The 27,536-nt window shown below is 41.4% G+C and overlaps 1 protein-coding gene and 1 long non-coding RNA gene across 4 annotated transcripts in view; one reads left to right on the forward strand and one right to left on the reverse strand.

Annotated features, from left to right (window-relative positions):
- The window catches only part of LOC127018447 (uncharacterized), a 76,389-nt gene extending 49,989 nt beyond the window's left edge, over positions 1–26,400 (forward strand). The window contains exons 2-6 of one of the 3 annotated variants that reach the window (XR_007766744.1): positions 9,383–9,462; positions 10,117–10,184; positions 11,950–12,036; positions 24,941–25,136; positions 26,251–26,400. This is a non-coding gene — a long non-coding RNA (uncharacterized LOC127018447). Of the gene's footprint in view, positions 1–9,382; positions 9,463–10,116; positions 10,185–11,949; positions 12,037–22,087; positions 22,425–24,940; positions 25,137–26,250 lie in introns of those variants that run through there. The other 2 variants (XR_007766743.1, XR_007766745.1) reach the window with 2 other exon arrangements.
- Positions 1–27,536, reverse strand: part of IQCA1 (IQ motif containing with AAA domain 1) — a 111,186-nt gene that overhangs the window by 42,199 nt on the left and 41,451 nt on the right. The window contains exons 7-9 of the mRNA XM_050900057.1: positions 14,802–14,886; positions 7,124–7,249; positions 2,359–2,434 (exon numbers count right to left, since the gene is read on the reverse strand). Of these exons, the coding sequence (XP_050756014.1) occupies positions 2,359–2,434; positions 7,124–7,249; positions 14,802–14,886 (287 nt within the window). The remainder of the gene's footprint in view (positions 1–2,358; positions 2,435–7,123; positions 7,250–14,801; positions 14,887–27,536) is intronic.

Genomic DNA, 27,536 nt, shown 5'->3' on the forward strand with positions numbered 1-27,536 from the left:
CGGTGTTTAACTCTGAATGCCAGGCTGGAGTCTTTATCTACCACAAAAGGATGCTGCCTGTGCCTGACCTACCCGAGCACATTATTGCAGTGTACCTGCAAGTGCTGCCAGTACATAATGGGAAGATAGAAGTACTCATGCTGACTGGCTTTAGGTATCCAATTCAGGTGCCTGAATAGGAACGTAGGCTCCACAGACAGTTAATAGGCTGCTGAGTTGCCCCTGGGAGGCCTTGTGAGACATACAGGAACACAACACCCCCAATTCAGTACCCACCTTCACGCACAAAGTTAGCGTGAGTAACCCCAAAATGTTATATACTTGCAGAGCTCAAAGCAGTATCTTGTTAGGAACGGCAGTACTGGTGTTTAGATACGGTTTGGGTGATAAACGTGTCCCCCATCCTCTCATAAACCCCCTGACTTGTTATTAGTTGAGATAGTTGTGAAATTTGGGAGTCTCTATTCCTATTAAACTAACCTATTGACCTCTGCGGTGTTTTTATTCCTAATGCTGGCATCCACTGCCATGTTGGGAAGCGCTGTTTAAAGCCTCTGGGTGAGGTTACAGCCAAACATGTTTTCTACAACCTGGAGGAGAGTTATTTGCACAAATACAAGGAGTTTGTGAATTCACAGTTCAGCACTGTATTTAAGGCTGTTAGACTGTAAAGCCTCAGCAGGGGATCTAAGCAGCACTGTGGGAGCACTGGAAAGCGCAGCTACTCTATCACCTACTCATTAGCAGAGTGCTGGATGAGCATATTGCCAAGTCTATGTAGCAATGCGAAACCCTCCTGCCCTCTTTTTGCTACTCTGCAACAGATACAGCCTCTGCACTGCTCCTTTATTGCTCTTGGGACTTGCTGGATGGGAAACACTGGTCTCCAGTTGCAAGGTGCCATTTCGTCCTGAATGGATAGAGAAGCAGAAGTAATGTTCTTGGCCAGTTAAGGAAAGAAGCACGGAAGAATTCGATCCTTATCTAAAACTCCTGCTGACTTCAGTGGGGTTCTGATGTAGCATTCAAGAGTAGAGTCTGGGATGAAGAACTCCTCTTTAGCCATAAAACTGCTTTATGATTTATAACGTGTAAGAAAATCCTAATTGTTAGAAGTCAGAGGTCAGGCAAAACTGTGCTGGTGTATATTTAGAAAGTAAGTTGTACAATTCTTTCTCTCCAGCCAACCCATATCAGGCAGAAAACTTGATGCCAATAGTTTGTCAGCAGGAGGAAATAATGGAGACTTTTTAACGTAAGGAATTTTAGCAAGCCCCTAACACTGCAGGGTGGGGAGAAGAAAAGTGACTTTTAATAATTGAGAATAAAATCTGCATGAAATAAAGAAAAAAAAAAAACAACAAAAACAAACAAAACCAAACCAAACCCCCCAAAACCCTAAAAGCTTTGATCAGGCACACTTTGTGACAGAGGACTTCAACTTGGCTTGTCTTGACCTTTGGAGTCCTATCGTGCTGTTCACTTATAGTTCATGAGACAGGTGCTCCTTTCCATTTCGGACAAGTGCATGACTTCCATGCTCACTTCCAGGCCCAGCAGAAGTGATTGCTAACTTGCTTGCGTATCTAGGGCGCACACTGAAGACAAGTGGTTAGGAGATAAAGGCATCAAGTGTAGAGGAGAGGGTAGAAGAGATATGGAAAAGAGCAAGGTGTCCTTTTGTGAACACCACTTTTTAAATTTGAAAAGCCTTCCTTTTGGATGCTTTCTCAAAGTGAAAAACCAGCCAGTCTCCTAGCTATAAGTCTGAGTTATGTTTGTTAAGTTGCACACACTTTGAATGAGGCAAGTATACTCATAGTCCAGCAGCATTTTTGTGCCTTTCCTTGAAAAGATGATCCTCCTATTAAAACATGTAATCAAAAATGATTGGACTAGGTGTAGATTGTGTAGGTGAATGAATCCATGGACACTTTCTGTGAATGAGAGTAAGACAGGATAAAGAGTTACAGGAGCATGAAAACATTGATGCTGAAGCCTGATGTACAGAAAGTGCTTTTGAACTATTTGCTATTCAGTTGTCATTTTGTTGCTCTCAGAAAATCCAAGAAAGCTCCTGCATATGAACATCAAAGCACTTTGGTTCTAGCTTGGCCTCTTTCACTCCTATAGAACTGTACCTTCCTGTATGATTAGCTTGATGATTTTGAGGGACTCCTAAGAAGACTTGAAGTACTGAGAGACTCCCTTCCTAAATACCATTTTTATCTAACATCCTCATGTCTATAATGTTCCATAGTTTGGGCAGCTGCCCTGTTTGACCTTATAGGAATGACATTCAGATTAAGCTGAATTAGAAGAACATTCCAGATGTAATTGTTATCTTTTTCTACTGACCTTTGTATTGACTGTTTCCTTCCTCCATTATTGAAAGGAAATTACTGGGAGCCATTTTCCAGCCTTCCTCCTCTTCCTAGATCGGGGTGAAAAGAAAAATCAGAATATTACAATGTAGAGACTTCGCTAGTATGAAAAAAGTCATAACTTTCATTGGAATTTTTAAAGATTTGTTTTAATTTGAGAAATAAGATGCTGTTGTCTCCTCACCAAAAATCCTCCTAGCAGGCTATAAGGAAGTTTTATCCCATTGAGAGAAGAGAGGGGGTGTCTGTTCATCAGCTGACCTACTGAGGTCACAAGAATTAAATTTAGGCTTGTTTGAACATGTAATATAGGCAGGAGACTTGCAACATGTAAATGAAATTACCTTGCTATTTTTTCAGTTAATCTTATTGTAGGCCTGCTCCCTCCCCCTGAAAAGGAATTCCCAGCTCGTGGGTAATTCAAAACTGTTGAAACCTCATTTTACTCTGTAATCGGAAAGAAAAATAGTGATCTTGGTGTATCTTGCAAAACAAAATATTTTGTTTCAACTTTATCAAAACACTTTGACATATTTTCCTCTCTAAAGTAAATGACATTGACGTGGTCCTGAAATAGTTTAATTTCATTGAACCAGTATTTCTGATGGAAAAACTTGTCAGAAAATGATGAAAGTTTCTTCATGTTGTATCAGTCCTAAATCCTCAAAATGTTCTAAGGTAATAGGTATTAGTGGGAAATTAGATCACCGTTTGGGGAGGAGGTGAATGTGGATTTGTGCAAGACAACACAAGTTTTATTAGACTTTGCTAACCAATGTGTAGTCTGTAACCCACTGATTATCAGTAAGATATAAAGTGTATTTCTTGGAATAAGTAAAATGAAAAAAAAACCCCTATATATGCCTCTGTAATTAGGTGCTGTTGCATACCTGCTATCAGCAGATACAGCTGCAGCCAGGTCATGTGAATTATTAAATATCTGGTTTTAATTAAAGTGTTATTACAGTAATTAAAGTTTGGGCCCAGAAGGACATGCAAACCTAAATACATTTATCACTTCTACCCTATGCTCTATAGATGTATTTGAAAGAGATTCAGGAGTTTCCTGACTAAACATCAAGAACCGTTTGGGTAAAATATAAGCAAGAGTTTGAGGATTTGACACCCAGAGCTCAAATTCCCGGTTACTCTAATGTATTCTCAGTTTTTGCAGGGTGTGGCATTTTGAGATTCATCCTTGGATCTTTTGCAGTAGGCAGAATCCATTCTTTTAATGGTTTTTCATGATATTTTACAGAAAATGATTAACACGTGATGTTCTAAGAGGAAATACTGATAATTGCTAACTATTTAAAAAAAAAAAAAATTCCCCCCAAAACAGCCTAAAAATGGGTTATTCATTTTTAGCCTCCTAATAGCATAGGACACATTAACGTTTCTTCTATTGTTACAAATAAGCCAATAAATCATTTTAATTACTAGCTTCAATGATTTCACACACTGATGTAAAAAATATTGTTGTGTCAGTTTCATTGATTTTAATCAAAACCACTCCATGTCTAAAGGACAGTTGCAGAATGCTGTTCTGTATTCCCTCTTGCCTCTATTAACAGCGTAAGAGTCAACGTAATATAAAGAGCTTCTTTTCCTTTGAAGTCAGTTGATGTATTTTTCTATGTTCAGTTGATTGATTCCACGCTCGTTCTGCGTTAAGTGCGCTAAGGCACTTTGAACCAACGATATCCGTTTCAATCTAAGCGGAGATATGGAAATAACAGTTTGAATATATTTCTGAAGCTTTCCAAAGCCTAGCCCTCGCTAGGTGATTCTCATTCAACAACAGGGGAAATTTTGAATTGACTCCATTGTGCACCTTTTGCTATGGAGATTTTGCTAATGGGTTTCGCTAAGGACAAAAACGTGTCTGGCTGTTAAACATCTCTGGATGAAATCCGGGGATGTGCAGCCTTTCTCATGTTCGGTGAGACAGACAGGTTGCAGCACGTTACTAGGCGAAGCAGTCCAGACTGGTCTAACACGCGTTCTGCTATTGAAAAGAGGGATCATACGGTGCTGAAGTTGGTGTTGTGTGTTTTTGTGGGTGGTGGTTTTTTTTTTCCTTTCCTTAGGTGCCCAATGGGAAATCAAATCAGCACCTTACAGAGAAAAGAAAAGGAAGTTACTTTGATGTCAGATACGCCTTTTTAAAGATTGCTATCGGGCTTTTCAGAAATATTTAAATTTCCTTCTGGGATTAAACTCTTGTTTTCTTTAAGAACTGAAGTTAGGAGCAGGGTGCTTTTCTGCCTGCATCACTATGACTTATAGCCTATACTTATTTTAATAAAAGTCCTGCTGTTAGAACTTTTCCAAATACTTCCCAACTGGTCTTAGATGCTATTTTTTTTTCCCCTGTCAGTATTATAACCTTGGAGAGAATGTTCCCTTTGTTCTTTCTCAATGAACCATAGAGAACCTGATATAATGGCTCAGAATTTTACTTGACAGGACTTGTGATGGCTGAAGAGATGAGAACGACATCAAGTTATAAAGCCCCAGAGCTCTGTATTGGTATTTCACCCCACTTCAAAACAACCTTGCGGAGGCTGTGAGGGGATTGAGATTAATTTTTGGTATTGTTAGTTCTTATCTAGTGATATGTGCAAAACCAACACGGAATCCAATTTATCCTGTGAAAGTCAGTTTTTTAAGCAGGTGAGTGAGTTGCTATCCAGTTTCAGAAGTTTGCGGTGGGTTTGGTGTTTTCGGCATGCCTGAACATTAACGTCTCGCTTTGACTCAGACTGAAGTGTCTGGAACAGCCTTTTCCATTGCCTGTGGGAGACCAGAGGCATCACAGGGGTTTGTTCTGGGCCAGCCGAGTTGGGAAGGAGCGAGGACAAGGGCAAAGCCATTAGAAGACGCCCTCGTGAATGCTCCCCAAAGGAACTGGTCTGTCTGAGATGCTACAGGGTTCTATAACTGTGAATGACAACGGTCTTTAAAGCCTCTAATTTTGAAAGCTTTTCTAAGCTATTGCGTTCATATGTGTACTTTTAGCTGATCTTTCGCATCAAGTTCTGCAGCGTATGTGCTGATTTAAGGGGTGACACCATGAAGTGGTCCCACAGAGTTGACCTCTGCACTGGTACAAGTCACCAGAAGTCTTATGGACAACAACCAACTTGGTATCAGTATTATTTGGCTTAGGTCTGCAGGCTATTACACTTTCTCCTCTGTTGCTCCCCCAGGTTGGCTCTGCTCTGCCACTAAGATACAATGAAGTGGTGCCAGTAATCACCTTCCGCTGCTTGCAGCATTATGCCTTCACTAATGCTGTGACAGGGCACCCTGTGATAGCGTCACCCTGATGGCAAACAACTGCCTGAAGCCATGTGTGACGAACTTAAAAAAATTTCCTGTTTGCACAGGAGCAGCCACTACCCTTCCCAGTCGGCAATGTGAGATCAGGTTTAAAGAGCTTGGAAAACACATTTATGGTTGCTGCTCCTTCAGCCTGCTGTGCATCTTCATTTACAAAGGGGAAAAAAACCACCTCCAAAACGCCAAACTTTGTTTTGTATGACCCAAACAGCATCTTTGCTGGTTGAAAACACTATCCTCCCAACTAGATAGACCGATGCTTCCTAAGTTTATGTAGTTTAGGTTCCTGGCTAGCTGTTATGAGAGCTTTGGCCAGATTAATGGATGTTGTCCAAGAAAAGCATCTTTTTTTGTTACATGGTTGTTCTAGGGTTAGGACTTAAAATTAATTTGTGTAAAACTTGCAGTGAAGAGTAAGCTTTGCCCCAGAAAACTCACCCTTCTCCTCCACATACTTGGTGAGAGATTAATGACCCTTATTAAAAAAAAATATTGTTTCAACTTTGTTTATACTATAAAGTAAATGAGAAACAAAAGGTGCTGCTTCAGCAAAAGCCTACAATTTTTGTTGCATAGCTTTTGAAGATGCCCTTTGGTCTATTTCACAGGTGTTTTCCTCAGTGAGGTTGCTCCTGAAATAATCTGGAAGCATACCTTCTGTGAAACCATACCTTAGTATATCAAAGATTTCAGGCAGTATATCACATTAAGTGGTGTCCACTGTGACTTGAAGCAAAAAAGAGTTCATACCCTAAGAATGTGGACTGAAAATGCATGACTGCTATTTACAGGCTTACAAAACATTGGCTTGCAGTACAAGAGACGCAGCTGGCCTATATGGAACTGTACCTATAAATTAGTTTGAAATGCATGCAAGTTCTGATGTAGGTATCTGACTGAGACTAAGGTTCTCATTTCCTAGTTCTTGTGGGAAGGGGTGGCAGTAACTAACTTCTCTGTACCCAAGGCTAAAAGTGCAAATGCTTGGTTAGATAGCTCGGCACCATTTTGTTATCCGCACAAAAAAAAAGCAACAGCGCTTTGAAAAGTGCACGCGCACTGTCTTGGCAACAACGTCACAGCCATGACGTGTATTTTTTCCCTTCATCTATGTCGCTGGCAGTCTGCACCTACATCAGCTCTTCCCACTGAGGTGAGTCACGGCCGTGCAAATGGTCATTCCTAAAATATGAGAGGTAAAATTCAGTTCCCTAGAATTGTCAAGGTAATTAAAAGGCTGAGAGGGACTGGCCTTGGGCAGTTCCTGTGTCTTCTGAAGCCTTGGTGACCAGTCTAATGTAAACTAACGGCCTCTGCCTACACATGGCTTAACAGGCTGGACTTTGGCTCCGTTTTCACAAACTGCTAACTATTTTTACTCCAGGAAGTCTTACTTTCTTTCCAGCTTTCTGTGGTTTTTTTCCTTTCATTTTTTCCTTCCCTTCTTCTTTTTCTTTTTTCCCCTTTTGGGCTTTTTTCTGCAAAGCCATCTCCTTTTTGGCAGCCAGTTCTGCAGCGACCTGAAAGAGACAGAAAGGAATGTGAAGAGCTGGTCAAATGTTTTCATGTGCAAGGTGTGTTAGACATGTGCTTGTAGGAGTTATGAACTGGTGTGTATTTTTCCTCCCTTGCTTTCATCTTTCTGATATTGGGGAAACATGATAACCATTACATTGCTTGGTAGCTCTCCGTGAACTCCAGAGTGGCTGACCATTACAGAGAAGTCCTTTTAATTTACGCTGAGGGCACTCCCACCTGCAAACTTTAACATAGATGCTGACTCTCCCAATATATCATTGGAAAAGAGGTGATTTCTGTCCCAAACCGTGAGGGCTTTTATGGAGTGAGACCAATTCCTGAAACCACCCAGAAGCACAATATCCTAATGACATATAACTTAAAGTTCCCTCTGGACTTGGACTCAGATTATGAATTTGTCTTAGTGTTTCTAAGGCAGATTGATTTTATAGAGATGGATTTTGAGAGATCGCCCTGAGGCATGTCTAATTTCAATATGTGGCTAAAGACTGAAATTGTTCTAGTAGGTGAGAGAGACTAGATAGAGATACTGCGACAAACTCTGACAGATATACATGGATCGCCCAGCATCTTTATCCCTGCAAGCCAGCAGCAGCTGATAACTGGGTACGGCTACATAATTTTCCATAATTTTAGTTCCTGGCCATTTGTACCTTATTATCTGAAAAAGGTGGAGGGTGAAATTTGCTCCTTCTACTGTTCTCTTGTTCCTAGGCGCCTTTCATTGTGCTCTTTTGTAAGATCATCTACTGCTGAGTGTAAATCAGAAAATCTGTGGCCACTGAAGTTTATTAATGGACCGTTAATATTGGCAGCACCATGAAAGAGTAGAAAATAAAAAATTTTCAATTGCAAGATATGTTTCCTGTAACAGTAAAAGTATTTGTTTTCTAAAGAATGCCTTTTAATGCATTGAAGATTGGACAGTGGAAGGGAGATGATGACAAGGGCTATACTCTGCAGCCAGTGAAATTTCATTAGTAGATTTCCCCAAGCATTTCAGTATCTTACATTTAATTAAATATGGTAATTTAAACCCCAAGCACCATTCAGTCATATCTTGCGGAGATAAGCAGCGAAGCATTTCATTCCCTGGGATAGATTAACAGATTGACTGGAGTTCAAAATAGGTTTTTTAGTGTCCCAGCAGGCCTGTTGTATCCAAAACCAACAGAGCTACGCAAAGTGTATCCTTTACTGTAGCGCTAGTACCCTGCCAGAAATCCAACCTTGTCACCTCCACCTCCACCCTCTGCTCTGACTGCCTACCAACGGGTAACCGTAACCGTTTCCAGCATCTTGGGGTGGCTTTACCCAGCAGGATACCTGCAAGCACACATGCGATGGACAAAAGCTTTTAATTTTAAGCAGTGGTTTTGAGGTCTACTGGTGATATTTTAAGTATATTTGGACTCTGATTGGAATGATTTGCTTTCATGTTTTTATACAGATGAATGATACTGAAAGGGGTTATATAGAGTTTCTGTTCTCATGAACCTGCTATAACGGGACTGAATTGTTGAACTGTCCTTATCCTTCTGTCTCGTCTTCCTCTGTTTTGTAAGGCGGCAAGAAAAAAGTTCGCGGTTGCTATTTTCAGAACTGCAGTACGAGCTATGGCGCTAAGTCTTGAACTAACTGCTCATATAGGGAACAGAAAAACAGTGCGTGCAGTTAGCACTGAATGAAATGTACAGTAACACAAGAAGCCACATCTAGACACGTGCACAGTGACTGCGGGCAGAGGTTGTGTGCATCCAAATAACACCTGTACAGTCCTTCTCTTGGATGCTTTGGCAACATATATGTAGTCTGAGATGCCAAGTAGTTTTGGTGAAATGCTCTAAAGCCATGCAGCTGGCAATGCTGCCAGTATACGTGGAGCCTGACTTTTCTGAAGTGGTTCTCTGCTTCCCAAAAGAGAATGACAGAGGAAATATAACTTTTCCTTTTCCAATGTCAGATACACCTTCTCCTCTATACTACTTTGGTGCAGTTTCTCCAGCTCTGCTTTCACCTCTGCTCTAAGCAGGTCCATAATTGCAGAGGACTGGGAGCTGGGGTGAAGCTGGCTGTGTTATCTAACCTTGAATGGCTTGTACTCTTCTGTACAGAAGAATTTCTACTCCAGCTACAAGAAGATGCCTGAAGAATCTGACAAAAGAGGAGGAAAGAAAGTGAAGGGCAAGCAAAGGTTAGTTTGAGATACTAAGCAATTCACCCACATTATAATACATTTTTTTCCCCCATGAAGAAGACTTCATAGTGGAAATAAAAGCAGATGTCTTCCTAAATTATTTTAGACTGCCCTTTTCTTTGCTAGGTTGCCTCTTTTTGAAATGATGCTGAAAGCACTTAGAAAACTCTTTAACGTTGAGGAAGACAATCTGCTTAGTAAAAGCAGATGAATTTTTGCCCCCCCCCCCAGTCTTGATGTAGGACTCCTGTTGTGCTAGTGATGACTCTTATGCAGTAACGTTTTCTTCCCAGGCTGAAAAGACATTTTCCCCTAAATTGATATCCCACAAAAGTTGAATTGACTTTTCCATTCATACACGAGTTCAAGTGTGTTTCTAAGCTCTTGCAGTGCAGATCCCCTTTTTTGGGAAAGAGAGGGGCACTAAACCAGAGTGCAGCCTATGAATGGAAATGCCTGATGTTGGTTTATATGAGCCAAGTATATGAAAGCCTCTAGCTGCCAGTAAGACTCATGTTCTGCTGTCCTCAGCTATGGAAAGCTTGGTGTTGGCTCAGGCAAGCTGATACCTGAGGTAAATGTTCTTCCTCAAGAATAAGCCCTTCCCTCATCCCTTGAAAGAAGACCTTACTTGAACTTCTTGCCTTTCAGTGTTGTGGACATACATGAAAAGCAGCGACAGAGCGAGTTTGGGAATTCTGGATCTCCAGGGGTGGCAGGTGAGAGCCAGCCTCGGAGCCTGGCTCTAAAACTGTTTTGAACAGAAACACTTTATACGCACATAGCCTAGCATTCCTGGAAAGAAAATTTGCTCCCTTTGAGTATTAACTCTGCAGGAAGAAGCTATTTTGGAATCTAAGAAAAGAAAAGTTTCTTTTTCAAGAAAACAGGACTGTTTGAGATGGGAAGAGATGCCATCCCCATGTCCCAGAGTAGCGTGCCAAACATGGGATTGCCTTTTTGCATCACTTGTAGATAACATGCAGCATGCTGTAAATGTGCTTCCCCCATCCTGCCCCCCTAGCTTGAGGACACTTAATTACAACTCTTTCTATAGGCTGATTATCTCCCGTAAGGTGATATTACTTTTTTTCTCAGTTGGAGGAGAGGTTATTTTCATCGTGGTAGGCCTGGGACTCTGTCTCATCTAGCTAGTTGAGGGCCAGGGTTCTGGATTCATTCCCTCTTACAGCCAAATCCATTTGTGTAGCTTTTAATAATGTAGTGTTCTCCTGGCAGGGCATTTCTGAGTGGTGTTTACTTTCAGGTGTGCACCTGCAAGCAAAGTTTAAGCTGTTAAAAACAACCCCAGCGATCTGTTTCTTGCAGGAATGAATTCAAAATGTTAGGTGGGATTTCATAGCTTTATGGGATCTTGCGAAATCTTATGGTTGGCTTTTATAGACAGTCGTGCATTTCAGTCTGTGATTGATACATGCTCTAGTTTTTTTTTTTTTTTCCATCTAGCAGATGTTGCCCAAATGTGGTTTAACTCACCAGTTAAACTCCCTCACTCTTCTGTTCATTTTCTGGCAAATGCTTCAAAATGCTAGTCTCCATTGAATGTGTTTATGAAAATCTGTTAGCTTTGCTTGGTGTAGGGTTTTTTTGTTTGTTTTTAAGGAAGGTGGGTGGTAGAGGTGAAAAGGGGTTGTTGATACTGCCTGGCTTTTAGGCATACAATCTAGACTACTGACTTCAGCCATCAGAGATCATGATCATAGGCAGCGGAGAGAGCTGCTGGACTAGGAGTCTACCTGCTGAATGGCTTCATTGCAGTGAATCGTTGTCTGGAGGTGAATACATCTGCCTGTTGTGTAGCTTAAGAGAGACTGAGTACCACTTCTGTCCTCCTTCATGGTTAACTTGAAATAATCAGAATATTTTAAGGCTTTGAGGTGCCCAGCTCCAGCTGATGGCACTGTGTTTAGCACTTGCGAAAATCCAGCCTGATAACCTCTAGAAGGAGCATCCAGAATAGTGTGGAACAGGGGAAATAAAGGTGAGCATAACTGTAGGCTTCGATTTCTATTACTGAAAAGTACACATGGTGTATTTGCTGTCAGGATAAAAGCATATTTGCAAAACGCTGGATACAAAAAAAGTACAACTCCACAGAGCCTCAAGTCCTTCTCTGACACTTTAAAGCTGCTTGTGACACGTTCATTTGGTAAAAGTGAGTAAGATATTATATTTGGGGGGTGTGTGTGAATATTGCAGTACTCGATCGCATAGTAGCGTTTTACTGTCCCTACCTGGGAAATAGTCAGGATTACTAATTAAATATTAACTAACTACTGGGGATCTCTTGCGCTGCCACTTACAATCAAACTGATTACTGGGATTCATGGGGATTTTTAGCTGTTGGTAATAACGAATACTAATGAGCAGCATAGCATTGCACAGAGTGCCAAGCGAGGATCAGCAGTATATGTTTGCACAGCAGCTAACACATACTTTTTTTTCACCTCACCGTTTCTCTAGATGCTGCTGGATCAGATACTGCGATTATAGTAATGTGGAAATGACTTTGTGCTCCATGCAGCAATTGAACGTACAACCAAAATCTTGGTAAGTAAGCATCTTTTTTTTCTGATAAGTTATTTAATATTGGAAATGAGGGGGAATGTGCCTGCTAAATGGCAACTCTCTTGGCTTATTTTCATGGTGATGAGACTTAATGAACTACAGGAAGAGATCATAATTTTGTTGGCAGCAGTATAAGGGCAAAGCTTAAAAATTGTCACATCTGATGATTATCTTCAGAGCAAAACATAAAAAACCATTAGGGATAGACATCTGGAACAGATGCAGGGTGATTACCCTGATGTCTCAGAATCTTAAATTTCTCTTGAAGAGTATGTAGAGAAAAGCTTCTTTTCAGTCAAAAGACAGTACATATTTTTCTGACTAAACCACCAAGTACTTTGCATCGGGATCTCTTTGGCATATCCTTTCGAAAGGTATTTGTAAAATGTCATGAAAGCAGTTTGTGCAGAAGGCCAGCTACATTACAAAGTCAAGTAAGGTCAGAGTTGTCAAAGGATAAAGAAATATAGAATGTATAATAATGCAGCAATGGTTCGTGAAGTGATTAATTTGTATTTTATTTTCCCCAAAGTGTCTTTACCTAAGTCTTATAAAATGCTTGCTTTTTAAATACAGTTCTGTCTTGATTTTTCATGGAGTTTAACTTGGGAGTAACCAACCCATTCACAGAAGCTAATACAGACAAGAGGTGAAATCTTGTCTCCCCTGAAGTCAAGGACAAAACTCTCATTAACTTCAATGGGGCCAGGATTTCATCTGCTATGTTGCCCAGTAGACCAGTGTGGAGCAAAACCAGTTGCCTTAGGGATTTTTAATATGCAGGCTGACTCAGATGAACAAAAAATGTTTTACTTGTCTGACATTCAGATAAAATCACGAACGTACTGAACTTTCTTTTGCCAACTGCACCCTGAATATCTTTAAGGTTACATAAAACACGTTCTGCTCTTGGTTGTGCTGGCTAAAAAGGGAGAAAAAATGGGCCTGAAAAATCTTTGAAAATCAGATAATTGCTAGTGAAAATCGGTGGGGAAAATAGTTGCATTTTTTTTTCTTCCAGGTATTTTTCTTCTATGCAGGGAAAAACAGGCTGTAAAACAATCTCTCTAGACTTTTGGCTCCCTCTATTTTCTTTTTTTTATGCAAAGAGAAAGCAGATGCCCAGAAAAGACAGCAAAATAGCTGAAGGAGAGAATTCAAAGCCGGAAGTAGGACAGGAAGAATATATTTCTCTAGAATCTACTACCACGTCCAGTTTTGCTCAGTATAATTTCTTGTAACCTTTTCTTTCTGAGTTGTGTTTATCCTTGTTGGTAGCGGGTCTAATTAGCATCATGTTCCCTGAAGCCTCCTCCAGCAATAAGCCATACTTGCTGGGTGGCTCCCCTGCTGCTCAGAGCAGCCAACAAAGCCGCCTTGACTCTGCCATGTGTTTCTACTTTAGAAGCTGAAAACTTAACTGACTGGTCTCCTTCACTCTGTCTGGGACTGAACAACAGAGTGGCTTAAATACAGAGGCCAGCAGAGTTGACCTTAGCACGCTCTGAACTTGGCTAAAACCAGGAGCATGCCCTGAGCTCAGTTTTAGTAAGGTACGGAGAGCTGTTTGTAGCAGTTTTCTTGCATACTTTTGTATGCAAAGTAACTAATGGTTAGAGTATTTTGCTTTAGGCTGGGCTAGTGTGGTTTGAGGGGATGTAAACGCAGACAAAGACTGCTAGTATGGCCCAGGCTTTTCCCTATGATTCCGGGAAGGACTGAATCCAAAATATTGTTTTACCATACCCGTGTTAGATCATCAGTTGCAGGCAGATGATGACCACAACAGTCTGTCTCAACAGGGGAGCTTTAAGGGCCACAGGGGTCAGTTTTTGACCCTTTAGTTTTCCTAGCCCACTAGTAGCCACCACGCCTGGTTCACTCAGGGGCCAAATCCTGCTCCTGTGTGCAGGGCTTCCTGTTTATAATTTCCCTCAACAGACTCATCATCCTGCTAAGATCATTGTGGTGGGTGGAAATGGCTCCGAGTGCCAACCACTGCCTTCACCATCTCAACCGGTCTCAATCACTTTCTCTGTGTGACACCCAGATGATCAGAGGAAGAGATTATCAGCCACTTCTAGTAGCCAGAGAAGTTAGAAGAGGGATTTTACCAGGAAAAACAACTGAGTTTGCTACAAGAATACATAAGATAAACTAAGATACTTCCTTCACTTGAATGCTCAAGCTTGCTTAATGATCCTTGCCAGTAAATCAAAGCTTAGGCCTGCCTGCATAAGAAACTCTTCCCTGCTTAAACTAAACCAGTTATTGCTAGACTGTGCTGATACTGAATGCAAACACACTGGAACCAATTTCAGCCTCTGGCATAGCTTTGGAGGCCTATTTTAAACCAATGCTCTTTAAACTGTTTAATATATACTTCTACTAGCAGCTAGCACCAGTCTACCTGGATTTTGCAACAGGAGAGCAACTCTTTCTAGCTGAGCCCTTTCCTCTCAGCTCCCTCAGACATTTATCTGTCTGTAACTTGCATGCCTGAGCACCTGCCGCCATGACTAAGTGGCTGCACATCCTGAAAGGGAACAAATTTTGGTACGTGACTCTTGTGGTTTACCCTGGAAGAAAACAATCCTTTCCACTTGCAGCAAAAAGCTTTTTAACTATAAGGTTCCTGAAGTACCTAGAGGCCATTGTTATGAAAAATTGCTACTTAAACAGATATGTTTTGTGGCACTTCCTTCCCCAATCCCATTAACCTTTTTTCATTAAAGGAGTGACAGTACCTGCTCTGGAGTTTTTTGGGAAAGAATAGCCATTGAACCTCCTGCCTCTTCAGTAGGATAGTCAGGAAACTTGCCTATGATATGCCTGCGTGAGAAACAAAAGTGGAAAAGGAATTAAAATCCATAATTTTTCATCTGGTTGACAAAGATGTTAGATGGTGGGGAAGCATACCCTCCCTCACCTCCTAATCAAAAACAGATGGATCACTTCTTATGACAGTGGTTTTTTGTCGAGTAAATTAATTCAAACAGTTACCAACCTATGTCTCTTGTCCCATGGCCCATCAAACACTGAAAGTTCTTAGGGAATTTCTTAGGCCTGCACATCACTTCATAGCTGAGAGACTTAGCTTAAAGTGCTTGTGTTTATAGCTCTGCTCTCTGCTTTCAATGTCCAGCTTTTTTAAAAAAAACTATTTAGATCAGGTTTTGATCTACAAATTCCAGATTGTAGTTCCGTGTGAGGATCTCCACCCTCAAAAATTTCTGATGTACTTGCACAATTAGGTGGTGATGGAAGCTGGTGAGGGGGCTGTAAGTGACTTTGTGGTAAGGTTTCATGGATGGCACAGATAACGTAGGGTGCTTCCAGACCTTTCAGAAAGAGATTAAAAGATATAAATAACAACTACAGTCTAAAGGCCATTTATATTGATAAGACTCTTTAACTTCTCTCACTTTTGTAGCTTTTTGGATTGTATCAGTAAGATTTTCTGTTTGTTTGGTAATATCAGGAGGATCTTCTGTTCCAAAGAAAATTCTGACACTTCAGAAAAATCCTTGTGCTGCTCTCAAATAGAATGGTAATGTTTCCTCTAAATGAAATGAAATTTCCCTTGAGAAGAAAATAGCTCAGAAAGGTCAATGTGATTCATAAAAATTGCTTTCATTTTTTTTAAAACAACTGGTACCTTAAGGGACTTTCCTAGTCTACTGTTAAGCAGTAGACTCAATTTTAAAGTGAGGTCCTTGGAACAGAGCATCTGTTATGTTTCTCTAGTACCATGTGTAGGGTTTGGGTCCCTAGCTAGTATTAATGTAATACCAATTACAAAAGAATAAACACATTCATCTGTGATTGTAAGCTCTGACTTGCACGTTCAACAATTACTAGTTCTATATGCAAACAGATGCAAAACTTTGGTCATTGCATTCCCAGAAACCTAGGATGAACCTGCGTGAACAAAGGGGTGTCAATGTTAGTGTATTTAAAAAAAAAAAAAAAAAAATCTGGTAAGAATGGGATTTTGGCCTCAAAAACCTGCATCATCTAGTTTACTTAACATTAGATCATGTTTCATTTTTTACAAACAGCCAGAAAATAGCTCAGTTTTATGTTAAATGCAGTCTTGTTTTAAATGCTGCTACAAGCCTGGCTTACAGTAACAAATTTTTCAAAATCTGATATTCAGGCTGTTGCTACTTTACTAATGCCAGCTGGGAGGAAGGAAAGGCAAATATGCACTGCAGGTGAAGAATCAGTTTGGAGTCCACTGGTATCAGTGCCAGCTTTCAATACTTATTAGTGTTAGATTTGGTAGTTGTATTAGCTTTTTCACTTTTAAATCATTTACAGCTCTTGGAGATGGGAATATTTACCCTTTGGGCATGTATGATGAGTGTATACCTGAGTGCTGTAGAAATTTTATCAAATTCTGGAATTTGGAAGTGGCTTCCAGTTTGTGGGGGTGTTTTTTTGGTTGTTTTGTTTTTGTTTTTTTTTTTTTAATAATCTGTATTTTCTGTGTGATTCTTCTGCTTGCAGCTGGTGCAGCTGTTTGGGATGACATAGCTCATCTCATCTTTTTGTAGCAGCTACAGCAAGTGCTTATGTTGAAAAATAACTTGAGGTGAGGAGAAGGCAATGCCAATCTTTCCACAGAAGTGGAAGAAAAGCGTCAACCATTTACTAACTAGTCGGCTGCCCAAGGAGACTGGGTCTTTGGTTGAGGGCAATGCAGAATGTAACTTCCCATGGTCATCAGTGACCCTGAGGGCAGACAGCTACCACAAGTTTCAGTCATGCTAATTCTTTATGGACATCTGTTTTTTCTTTCTGGACTTCATCCTTTCCTGCGTACTGTTGTTTAGCGTATCGCTCACTGTCCGATGGTCAGGGAGCAGTATTCTTAAGTCTCGTTTCCCTGTCCGACCTCTTGTGGGTTTTCCTCTTTCTCTTCTAGGTTTAAATGACTACAACTTCAATCTCGTAATGCCTGGAAAGCGTGCACATGCATGACCCTTATAGACAAATTCCTCTCTTTATGAAACCCTCTGAGTTCAGATGTTAAACCAGGGGTTCATTTGGCCCGTAAATCTGCACAGAAAAATGCAGGCATTGATCTTCCTGGTCAAAAGTCCATTTTAAATGTAATGAATCTCAATTTTCATTCTCCATTCACTTTTTGGTAGCATTGTACTCAGAACCATCACAATGGGTTGTCTCATGCATTTGTCATAAGATGCTAATTTGGATTCAGCTGGACCTAAACTATATTTGTATAAGCTTGTTTTACAGTTGTTGATAATGGAAAAAACACCAGGATAAAATGAGCAGCCAGCATGCACTCTACAAACAGCCAAGGATATTCCTATACCTTTGTTCCATCAGATAAGCTACATGTCATCTGTGGCTCAATAGGGTCCCACCAGGCATGTCCCACGTTGAACAGTGAACAGCTCTTGAATTAGGAGGGTCTCCCAAACGTGCAGAATGATTTTGAGCTTGCTTTACAATAATAACTGTTCGACTCATTTTAAACTGGCCTCCCCTTTTGACACTTCCTAGAAACAATGAAGTATTCAGAGCCAGTTCTAAGGCAATAATACTGAAAGAAAATTAATCCAGATGATGCTAGAACTTGCTCCAAACTCGAGCCTAGCACGCTGTTTTGTTTTGCTGGAAGTGTAGAGGAGAGCTTTACGGTGGAAATCCTTCTTTGTTCCGCCTATGTGGCACTAAGGGCACAACCATGCTATAAACCAAGACTTACAGAAGGTGGAGCTGCAGAGGTTCCCGTAGTCAGCAACTAGCCTGAAAATTGAACTGGGGAGTAGAAGAGCATTATACCTGCGTTGTTCATTGACTCCAAAAGTTGAGCTGCAACTACAGTCACCGTAAGGCTTTAGCCCATTGGAGATCACTGAGCGTGAATTTCAGACTGGTGTTTGTTATTTAGATTGCTCTCTTGGTTGAGTGAAAGAAGAAAACTACTCGGTCTGCATTTCCTCTAATCTGCCCGGCATTTATTTTTGATATTCGTAGTACCTTGATGCTTTCTTTGCACGTCAGTCACCATATCTAGCTGACAGATTGCCCACAAAGTTCACACGCCCTGATGCTTTCTCTGCATGTCACTGGAAAGGAAGTACTATGCAAAAACTAAACTGGTGGTCAGGAAAGTCTGAAACTCTTGTTGCATGTTGATGCGGAGAGAAGAATGTAAAAAGCTTGAAGCTCTTGATAAGAAGAGTATTGGAGTGTGTAATATATTTGAGAGACATGGTACATGTCAGAAACACCTGGTTCCAAGGCAAGTCAAAACTCAATGAATCTGTTACTTATTATTGTCTCAGCATTTGCAGCGGGGAAAAAAAAAATCCAGTTGTGCTTTTCCAGCATCTCATAAAAATGCACGAATGCCAGAACTGGAAGAAGCAACTCTTACTTTCAATGTGATGGCTTCAGTGGGAGTGCTGACAATGTGTTAAGGACCGCAAGCAAAAGCAGAAGCAAATTCTATTGGATTTCATATGGCGGCTGCGGTTCTAGTAAAACCGTTTGCCTAAACGAACAAATGAAATTTGTGTAAAAAAAAAAAAAAAAAAAAAAGTATGGCTGCTTGGTAGGACTGGACTCGGTGGCTGCAAAGAAGGGGAGATGGAAGGGTAGGGCTAGGAAGAAACCTCCACCTTGTGAGATGATAAACTTTAGCAGTAGCCTAGGGAAGCCCTTATAGACTAAGGACCCCAAAGCCTGCTGCTTCCCAGCGTGCAGGCAAGGAGCTGAGGATGGTTCTTGTGGGTGACCTGCTCCCTGGTGTGTTTTCACAGGCCGCTGAACAGAAACTTGTGTTTGAGAGCTTTGCTTGCGCCAGCTGCAAATCAAACTGATGAGTGCCAGAGTTCACGGTAGGCAAAATATCTTTCTTTGGGTCAGAGCCACTGCTTTAACAGAACTACTAAATGTTTCTGTGCTGCGGAGGACATTGCTGAAGAAGGGACCTTTAGAAACTGTGGTATGTGAGAAATCCATTACTTTTCTGGAAAGCAATGAAATCCTGTCAACGGGAGTGTAGCATGGGTTTGGTAAACAGCTTTACAGAAAAGCCGTCTAATTGGAATGAATGGGGGCCCTAAATCTGAATCAAACCAGCTCAACCGGAAGAGTAAGGGGATGAACAAAGATGGAGGAGTGAAAAGAGATGATCTTCAACTCCCAGCTAAAAAAAGAAAAGGATCTGATGAGATTTTTTGCCCTGTTTCTCAAGTTACATTCTGTTCTCTGGTTCACTGTTACTGCTCTCGCCCTTTCCAAACCTATTCCTCTTATAATAACTGAGGTCTGTCAAGTGTAATTGAAAAAGAATGATCTTTTATGGTCTGCAACGCGAACCCTTTTGTCTCCGATCGTGTAGCAGAGAGTTCTGGCTCTTCTGGGCTCAATTTTTGTTTTAGTGCACAAGCCACATAAATGTCCAAGTTTTAACTAGGTTCGAATGATCCTTTAACATCTCCAAATCACCACCAGATTTGGTATGAGTCGGTGTGATTGGCAGTCTGCTGAAGTCTCTGCTCAGCCCTGAATGCTGTGGCACCTCGATTCTGACCTATAAAATAAATTCCTTGTCTTGGGAGGTGACCCTATGCTGTGCTTGTCTCATCTGCTGCTTCCTCCCCTCCTCATTTCAGGAGCCATCACCATTTTTTTTTTTTTTCTTAAGTGTTTTCTCTCTATTCCACATTGCTCAGGGATGGTTATAGTTAAGGCTAAATATGGCTGTTGATTTATGAGAACACACCATTGATTTAAACATTTTGTCTGGTAATAGACTCAACAAGTTACTACCTACTCTGTTCTCTGGCATGATTTTACATGTGTTATTCTTTCTTTTTGGCCACGGCTTCTCTAGCTAATTGCATAAAAGGCCTTGTCGGGAAAAATAAAAAATTGTTCTTTGGAGGAAAAAGAGCATTTAACTCTTTTCAGGGTAAGAAAGGATGTGGGCTGCGTGCAGAAGAAAAGGCATGAATGATGGCTGTATACTCTAGGCGGAGGGACAGCAGAGTGTTCTGTGCAGAAAAAGAACAAAAACAAAGGGCGGGGGGAACCCTTTAAAGAAATAAACCCCTCGTTGTTTTGTAGTTCTTGCCTATTTCTGTAATCCCACCTGATATGGGTGTTATCAAACTACTTAAATAGCAGTGTTGGTTTATTTTAGGTGTCTTTGCTGCAGCATCTTCTTTCCTTTTGTGTGTGTGCTTTCTTTAGCTCTCTGAAAATCACTTTCAGAAAAAATAACCTACGCAAATATAGAATCGCTTATAAAGCAAGATTAATTTCCACAGGCTTCTTGTCTGTGTCCAAACCCATTAAAGATGACATGTTACAACTTATGTTTTATCTAAGGTCCTGATACTCCAAGTGTTTGCTTGTACGTGTGATCGTTATGCATGGAAGTAATTCAGTGGAGTGACTTGCAGGGAGAAGTGTTTGCAGAGTTGGAAACTTTGTTGTTCAGGATAAATATTCGGCTTTTAAAAATTTAACATCAAGTGTTGTGAGGCCAACAATGTGCAAGAAGAAACGTTCCCATGGAGGAATGAGTGTGAAAGGCTTGTGGGGAAAGGTGATATCCTTTATTACAGTAACTATCGTAATTAGAAACAATAGATGGTCTTTTGGGTACCCAATACCTGCCTTAGATCTGAAATGGCAGAAGTGAGCTTCAAAGCCAAGTAATAGTTGGGAACAGTTGTTGGAGGGGACAGACCTAAATGTGGAATGTGGTAGTTCTCTCTGATAGTTTCATTACATGTAGTAGTATTGGCCAGGAAAGGTAGACCTTTGGCTGACCCAGTACAGTTGTTCTCAAGCTTCTTGAGTTCTTACAGTGAAACAGTCTGTTCTGCTTTGTCATAAAGTTTATTTTACCTTTTCAAGGATCCTCCCGGTCTTTTAAGGATAGCAATAGGTAATTAGTGCACTGGAAAAAAGGGAATCTCTGTTCGCCTTCAGACAGACTTGAGCATGAGCTTTCTCTGCTAGGACTCCTGGTTATCCTGCTGTAAACCACAGGGGAAAAGGGGGGGAAAAGGATTTTTCTGAGCTATTGGTACCTTCAAAATTCTGACAAATTATTCCTGGTTTAAAATGGCAATAGGTTTTTCTCCTTGAATTGAATCAGAGACATGGGAAGGTAGCACTGCAAATTACTGCTAAGTTTTTGAATGAAAATAAAAGGCAATATGGGCATGAATAATGCCAAGAAGAAACAAAAAGACTTATTTTACAGTTCCAATATTAGCTTAAATTAAAAAAAAACAAACCAACTGGAAAAATCAGAACAAAAATTTGGCAATATCAACACCCTCAAAATGTTCTGGTGCTCTGATTTTGCATGTCTCTCCCTACCCTCAAAAAATATTGCTAAAAGTTTTCTCAGAGCTCAAGTCTGAATTAACTCAGGATTGGGAGAAATCACATCCTGACCTATGTAACTGAACTCCTTTGCAAGAGCTTAATAACATCCAACCCGTACTGAAAGCTTAGACAAACCTAGAGAAGATGAGTATTAAATTTACCCACTATGGCATGGAAATGGAAATGAGATTAAAGGGACGGGAAAGCAGATTCCTGTAAGGTTATTTAGGGTTTTTTTGGCTTGACTCCTGCAATGCAGAACAGTCTTGGGCAGAGCTGCTGGCAAGCCTGGTGTGAGGCGCTCTGCAGTAACAGTGAAAGCATCTCTTGGTGGACCCAAAGACACCTGGCTGTCCCATCCCTGCCCTTGGAGGGAACGGCTTCTGAGCTAGGAGCAGGGCACGTCATGGTGTCACCCAGCAGTCTCTAGTCTGCAGTATTTCTGCCGTTGGCCTTGCCAGGCCTACCAGTTAACTGCCTTTAGTGAGGAATTCATCAAATTGACTGTACGTATTTGTGCTGGGGTAAAATCTCGCTTATCAGAAACAGGCTTGAGAGACCCAGAAATCCTGCCTTTTTGCTTCTCTGAAAGCTACAGAACAGATACCGGCATCCAATGCTGCACCCATGTTTTGTGTTCTAGGTCTACGCTGCTTTTAGTGCCTGTCCTTCTCTTGGACTTGTTCATCATCCCATGTTCACCGGAGCCATGAAGCCAGCTATCTTCCTGTCTCAAAAGGTGAAGGGCTGCGCCCCCTCTTTCACAGTCAGACTGTCCCCAGGCTTCTTTCCAGTGTCAGCTTCCTGTTGACTGTCTACAGCCTTTCGAGGAATGCGATCCTGTCAACCCGGCTGTAAGGAGAGCGGGTTTGAGCTATCCTTCCTGCGGAGGAAGAACTCCCCTTGGGGCCCAGCGCCACGTCTGGGGGACTTTGGCTGATGGAGTAATGAGCGCTCTGGAGCGCACAACTCTCATTAAACTCTCATCTGTTTTGATTTTCTTATATCTTTCCATTCTCTTTAGAGTGAGGTTAAAAATACAGAAGCTGGCTCAAAGAAACGCCAGGTCAAATTCCCCTTGCATTTACTGAATTCCTTACCTTTGGTCAGCTTATCCCGCCTTCACAGAATGCCGAATCCTGACTCAAATTGGCAATATTTCCTGTGCTTAGCATTAAACTTAAGAGACTGAAACAATTATGGCCAGTTTTAAGCAAGATTACTTTAACTCAGACTAGAAGCTTTGTGAGAATAGCTTTCCTGCAGAGTCAGCCAGAGGGAATCAACAGTACTTTATTAACACAATATGAATTCTGTAAAGAGGAAAATAAAGCATGCGACTTTTGTAGCAAGGCCAGCCAAAAGAAATACCTTGCCCTCCAACATCACAAGTTTCTTTGGGATTTGGAGTGAAATGGAGTACAGAGAGCATTTTGTCTCAACGGCTTTGTTTATGAGAAATTCGAGCAATCGCTTTTGCTTCTTGGAAGTCAAGGTGTTAGCAAAACAAAATGCATCCCTATGGAACGGAAAGAAGGCTGTAAACCGGGTGTGGCCGCTGGAAATTGTTTTGCCATGGCCCATCACTTTAACCTGAAGATAATGCTTTGGGGAGCGTTGAGAAATGGTGCCCTGGACAGGTCGCCCACCTGGAAAAGTGCCACTTGCACCCAAGCTCTCTGTCAGCTCTCTCGGAACTTTGCCATCCTCCTTGTTCTGAAATGGTTTTGCGTATGCTGTATTTCTTCTGCCACCACCTGACTGTGAAAGGTACTTGAAGTATTTCAAGGGTATTAGCAGTATTAGCTGATTAAAAACTCTGAAATGACTGCGCTCTCCCCGAACCTATTGCTCTTATGCTGGATGGATAGTTGTGTGCATGCATAATAAATTCGACGCACTTGGGGCGTGTCAAACTCCCTGGATGTGCTATGCAGCATACACACCCTTTATATCTGCCCAGAAAATTGGGGACTAAGAGCCTGAAAATGAACAGAGAAGCTTTATGCTTTGATCTACCCTTACTTAAAAACTGGAATAAATACAGCATGGCATGTAAGAGTAATACGTAGCCTTTTGTGTCGGTGGTTAAAACAACCCAGCCTGCCTGATTCAAGTGCAGTAGAACGATGTGATTTTTTTTTTTTTTTATCTGGTTTGTAACTGCTTGCATCATTTCACAGTGTGGTGAAGATGGGTAAATCTGAGGTGATATGGAAGGTGGCATCAGACACATTTCAGTAGCTAGATCTCTAAGTCTGCCTTATGTCTAGGACATCAATGCAGAAATACAGTCCAGTCTGGCATAACTCTAACTTGCCTTGTTTTTTGCCTCCCTGGATTAAAATGATCCGTATGTGCATACTGTCCTCTTCAACCACTATGTTATGGCTGTCCCATTCATGGATCACTGTGCCTCTGACCTGCTGCCTGCCCGTGATTTGACTTTAAGCGTTTGTAAAGGACAATGTGTAAGGCATCACATTTACTGCTTGGGAGAGTGGCTTGCTACTTCATTTCAGACCGATACCGTAGCGCCGTGCTAATGGCACTACTTGTAGCTAAGACTGCACTTCCTTGAAAAGCACTTGTGATGCAGCAGAAAAACTTCAGTGGGGAATGAGAAGCTGAAAATGGCACATAGTATGTTCCTAAGTTTTAAAGAAGGCAAGCCAAGTACGCTGCTCCCTATTTCACTGCTGCGAACGTTCTCGTCCACTTCAAGAGATCCAGTTCTCTGTGGTTTGCATGAGCGTTTAAATGAACTATTTAATGATAAATCGGAGGCAATTTCATGCATATGAAAGCAGTCACAGTGCTTGATTTTTCAATGTTCATACCAATTGGCTTGTGCAGCCTTATTTGAATAAATCACAATCAAGCGTACACAGAGTGTAAAACCAGGAAAAAACAGAGACTGATATTGAAGAATGTTGCAGAGAATCCGTATATAAAGTTAGAAATGTTTACAGACTCCTGGTCAATGCTAATAACCAAGTAGCTCAGTAGCAAGAAAAATAATTTAGAATATCTGCTTTGGCAATTTAAAAAAGTGTGAGAAAAGACAAGGAGAAACATTCCAGATGAGCTCAATTAGAAGCCAGTGTCAGGCTGGTATTAAGAGCATCCATTTATCAACAGTGTTAACTGAAAAACCCAGTCATCTCTGCAGTCCAAGAAACACACTGTAATGCCTTGAGATGCCAAGTTTGTTAACCCTCACCTTTTAGTTCCGTGAAAGAAAAATTGGAGTGCTGCATTTCTGTACCTGTTTGGTGCGTCTCCTTAAATTGGCTGAAAACGTGGACAATCTTAGAGACCGATAAAGAATCAAATGCCTTTTGTAGGACTCTGCCATTGTCTCTTTAAATGACTGAATTCTTCTGCACGTGCTACTCACAGGGGGATGCGCTCAAATTTAATCCATTTATAAGCACAAAATGGAGCTTTTTTAAATTGTTGTTCATTTACATGACGGCTTAATGTGCTTTTTAAGCATCTCTTTGGTAGATGGGGCTAGCGCTGCAGAGAGTTGCTGGCAATGTGGCAGAAGAGGTGGACACCTGGCTGGAGACCCAGGGACAGGCATGGGGATGTCCTCTGGGAATTTGGAGCCGGACCTGCAGCCCACTCTTGGTAGAAGCAAAGTGCCCAAACATCGGTAATTTCCCCCTACTAAAGTGGGGTAACAGGTAAGGTGATGTGGGAAGCGCAATTTGAAGGTTGAGACTTGAAGGGCAGGTTTACTCACTTGCTAAATCTTAGGGCTCTCTTGTAATTTTTTTTTTTTTCCTTCAGTACTGGAGATCTAAATGTATTGCTTCACAGGCCTGTATAGAGGATCAGTTGTCTGGAATGGCTTTATTATAGGATAGCAGAGTTCCCCCAGGTAAAGAATGTAAAAAATTAGGTTTGGACAGGAATGAAATACAGGCACATATGTGGGAGAGGCTACAATCAGCTGCTCCCACTAGTTTCCAGGCCTCCCGCAACTGCAAACCTTGCAACACATAAAGAATAAAACCATGCGTTATACGTGATTTCCCAGAAGAGGATGAAGGTGAAATGGTATTTCGGGCATAGCGTTACCCCCTCTGTAGCAGCTATGAGAGCTGAGCCAATGATGGGAAGCACATGTATGCAATACGAAAGATGGCAGAGCTCCGGCTCTGGAATTTGCTCCCTCGGAGCAATTGTATTTTGACTTGGAATACTTTGAGGACTCCTGCAGCTACACAGACTGTAGCCTTTAACTTATAGCCATGCTTTAAAGCAGTATTTTCAAAATTGGTTGCTGGATTAGACACTTTTCAGAAAAATCGGCAGGAAAGAGCCAGTCTCCCTGTGTGATGGGGAATACAAAACAAGAGAGTAAACTTCCTTTCCAAGCCACCAAAGGATTACAGTCAGACGCCCTAAGAAGAGGGAGGGGAGTATTTGAACAGATTTTAATTAAGGGTAATGCAGTTTCCTGGTATTGTGTAAATACTGAACCAGCTCTTTCACGGTTCTGCGCTCTTTGCCGAAGTAAAAAATGTTGTGTTTGGTATGGTATCTTACTGAATGGTACCATGTTGATACAGTTATTTCGTACAAGTGGAGCCTAAGGAGAACTAGCAACCCCCTTTATATGCACTGTTAAATGTCTCCTATTCAGCCTAGGATGGTAACTCTTAATACTGCTCTTACGTAAGTCCTAAGGATGCCTGACAGCAGATAAAACATAGCTAGTTTGTGATGCTAATAGCTGGGTGTGTCTAAAGTAAATTACTACAAGTAATTAGTTTTTCTGTTGTATCTGCACAGGACTGAAATGTAGCATGACTTAAAATCCTGGACTCTGACCTGGATAATAAAAACAACCTGCTTGATGGAGTCTGACTAATCTCCCCCGCGCTGAAATTCTCAGTAAAACTGAAACACATTGACTCTGGAAGGAATGGATGAGACTCAGGTTTCAGGCAAGTTCTTGTTCTGCCTACAGAAATACTATCTTCAAACCTTTTCAGTGTTAAGTTGAGATTCAATCCAAGTATAGGATTTGGATGGACCGACTTTAATGCTAACTTTGCATTGGGAAGAGTTTACCTAGATGCTTACCAAACGATGCAGCACGCTGCCCACCTAACAAAGGGGTAGTCTAGTGCTCTCGAGGGAAATAATCAGCTCAAAGAAAAAAATATGCCTTGCCTCATATGCCCTTGATATGCTTGCCAACCCTGGGATTGCAGCTGGTGTACTGGTGTCACCTGGAGCCTGTACCAGCTAGTCCCCTATGGAGATCTAGAGGCTGATGGGATAACCTGCTTCTGCTGCCTGTGTCCTCCTCCCCCCTCAACTGCCCATCATTTCTGCTTAACCCTACTGGAATTTGACTTATGCCCCAAATCGAAGGGCATAAGCTCATTCTATTTCAATGCCTCTGGATGTTTTATTAACCACCTTCTTCCACCTGCTTTCACTGAAGTTGTGCTCTCAACCTTAGTGGTACCTTACAGAGGCTGAGTTTGAGTCTAATTGCATATTTGATGTTTGACTCAAAAAGAGATGAGCTGTTTTGTCCAAGGTAGAGGCGAGGGAGGGCAAGGAGAAACGAGACTGGAGGGGAAGCGCTCTCTGCAGTATGGTAGATGTTACACTGATTTCCAGTGTAAGCCTGGATTTTCTATGCTAGATGATGCAACTCTCCTGGGTGCGGAATTCACTTGAAATTCAGCGCTTCAGTAACTTGTCAACAGTTTGTTAAATAAACATGTTGGCATACTGAAGCCGCAATGCCCTGAATCAGCCTTATATTCCATCAGACGCTCTGCTGCTATGGTCCCCAGTATGTAAACTCTGAAAAACCCACTGCCAGTGAAAACAGTGAAACAACTGTGTTTCAGAAATAAACATATCCTTCTTCTCTTGTGAGAAAATAACAGGCTGTCATTCACAGCCACATTCCTAGCCATAACTTGCATGCCTTCATCCTCTCCATAGTCAAATCGGATTTCCTGACAATCAAGTCTTTTTTTATATATATATCCACCTGAGCTTGCTTGCTGGCATACACATTTGGGGGACTGCTCTTTTGTATTTGCCTTGGACAC

The sequence above is a fragment of the Gymnogyps californianus genome, chromosome 7 (genome assembly GCF_018139145.2).
Source record: "Gymnogyps californianus isolate 813 chromosome 7, ASM1813914v2, whole genome shotgun sequence".
Lineage (NCBI taxonomy): Eukaryota > Metazoa > Chordata > Aves > Accipitriformes > Cathartidae > Gymnogyps > Gymnogyps californianus.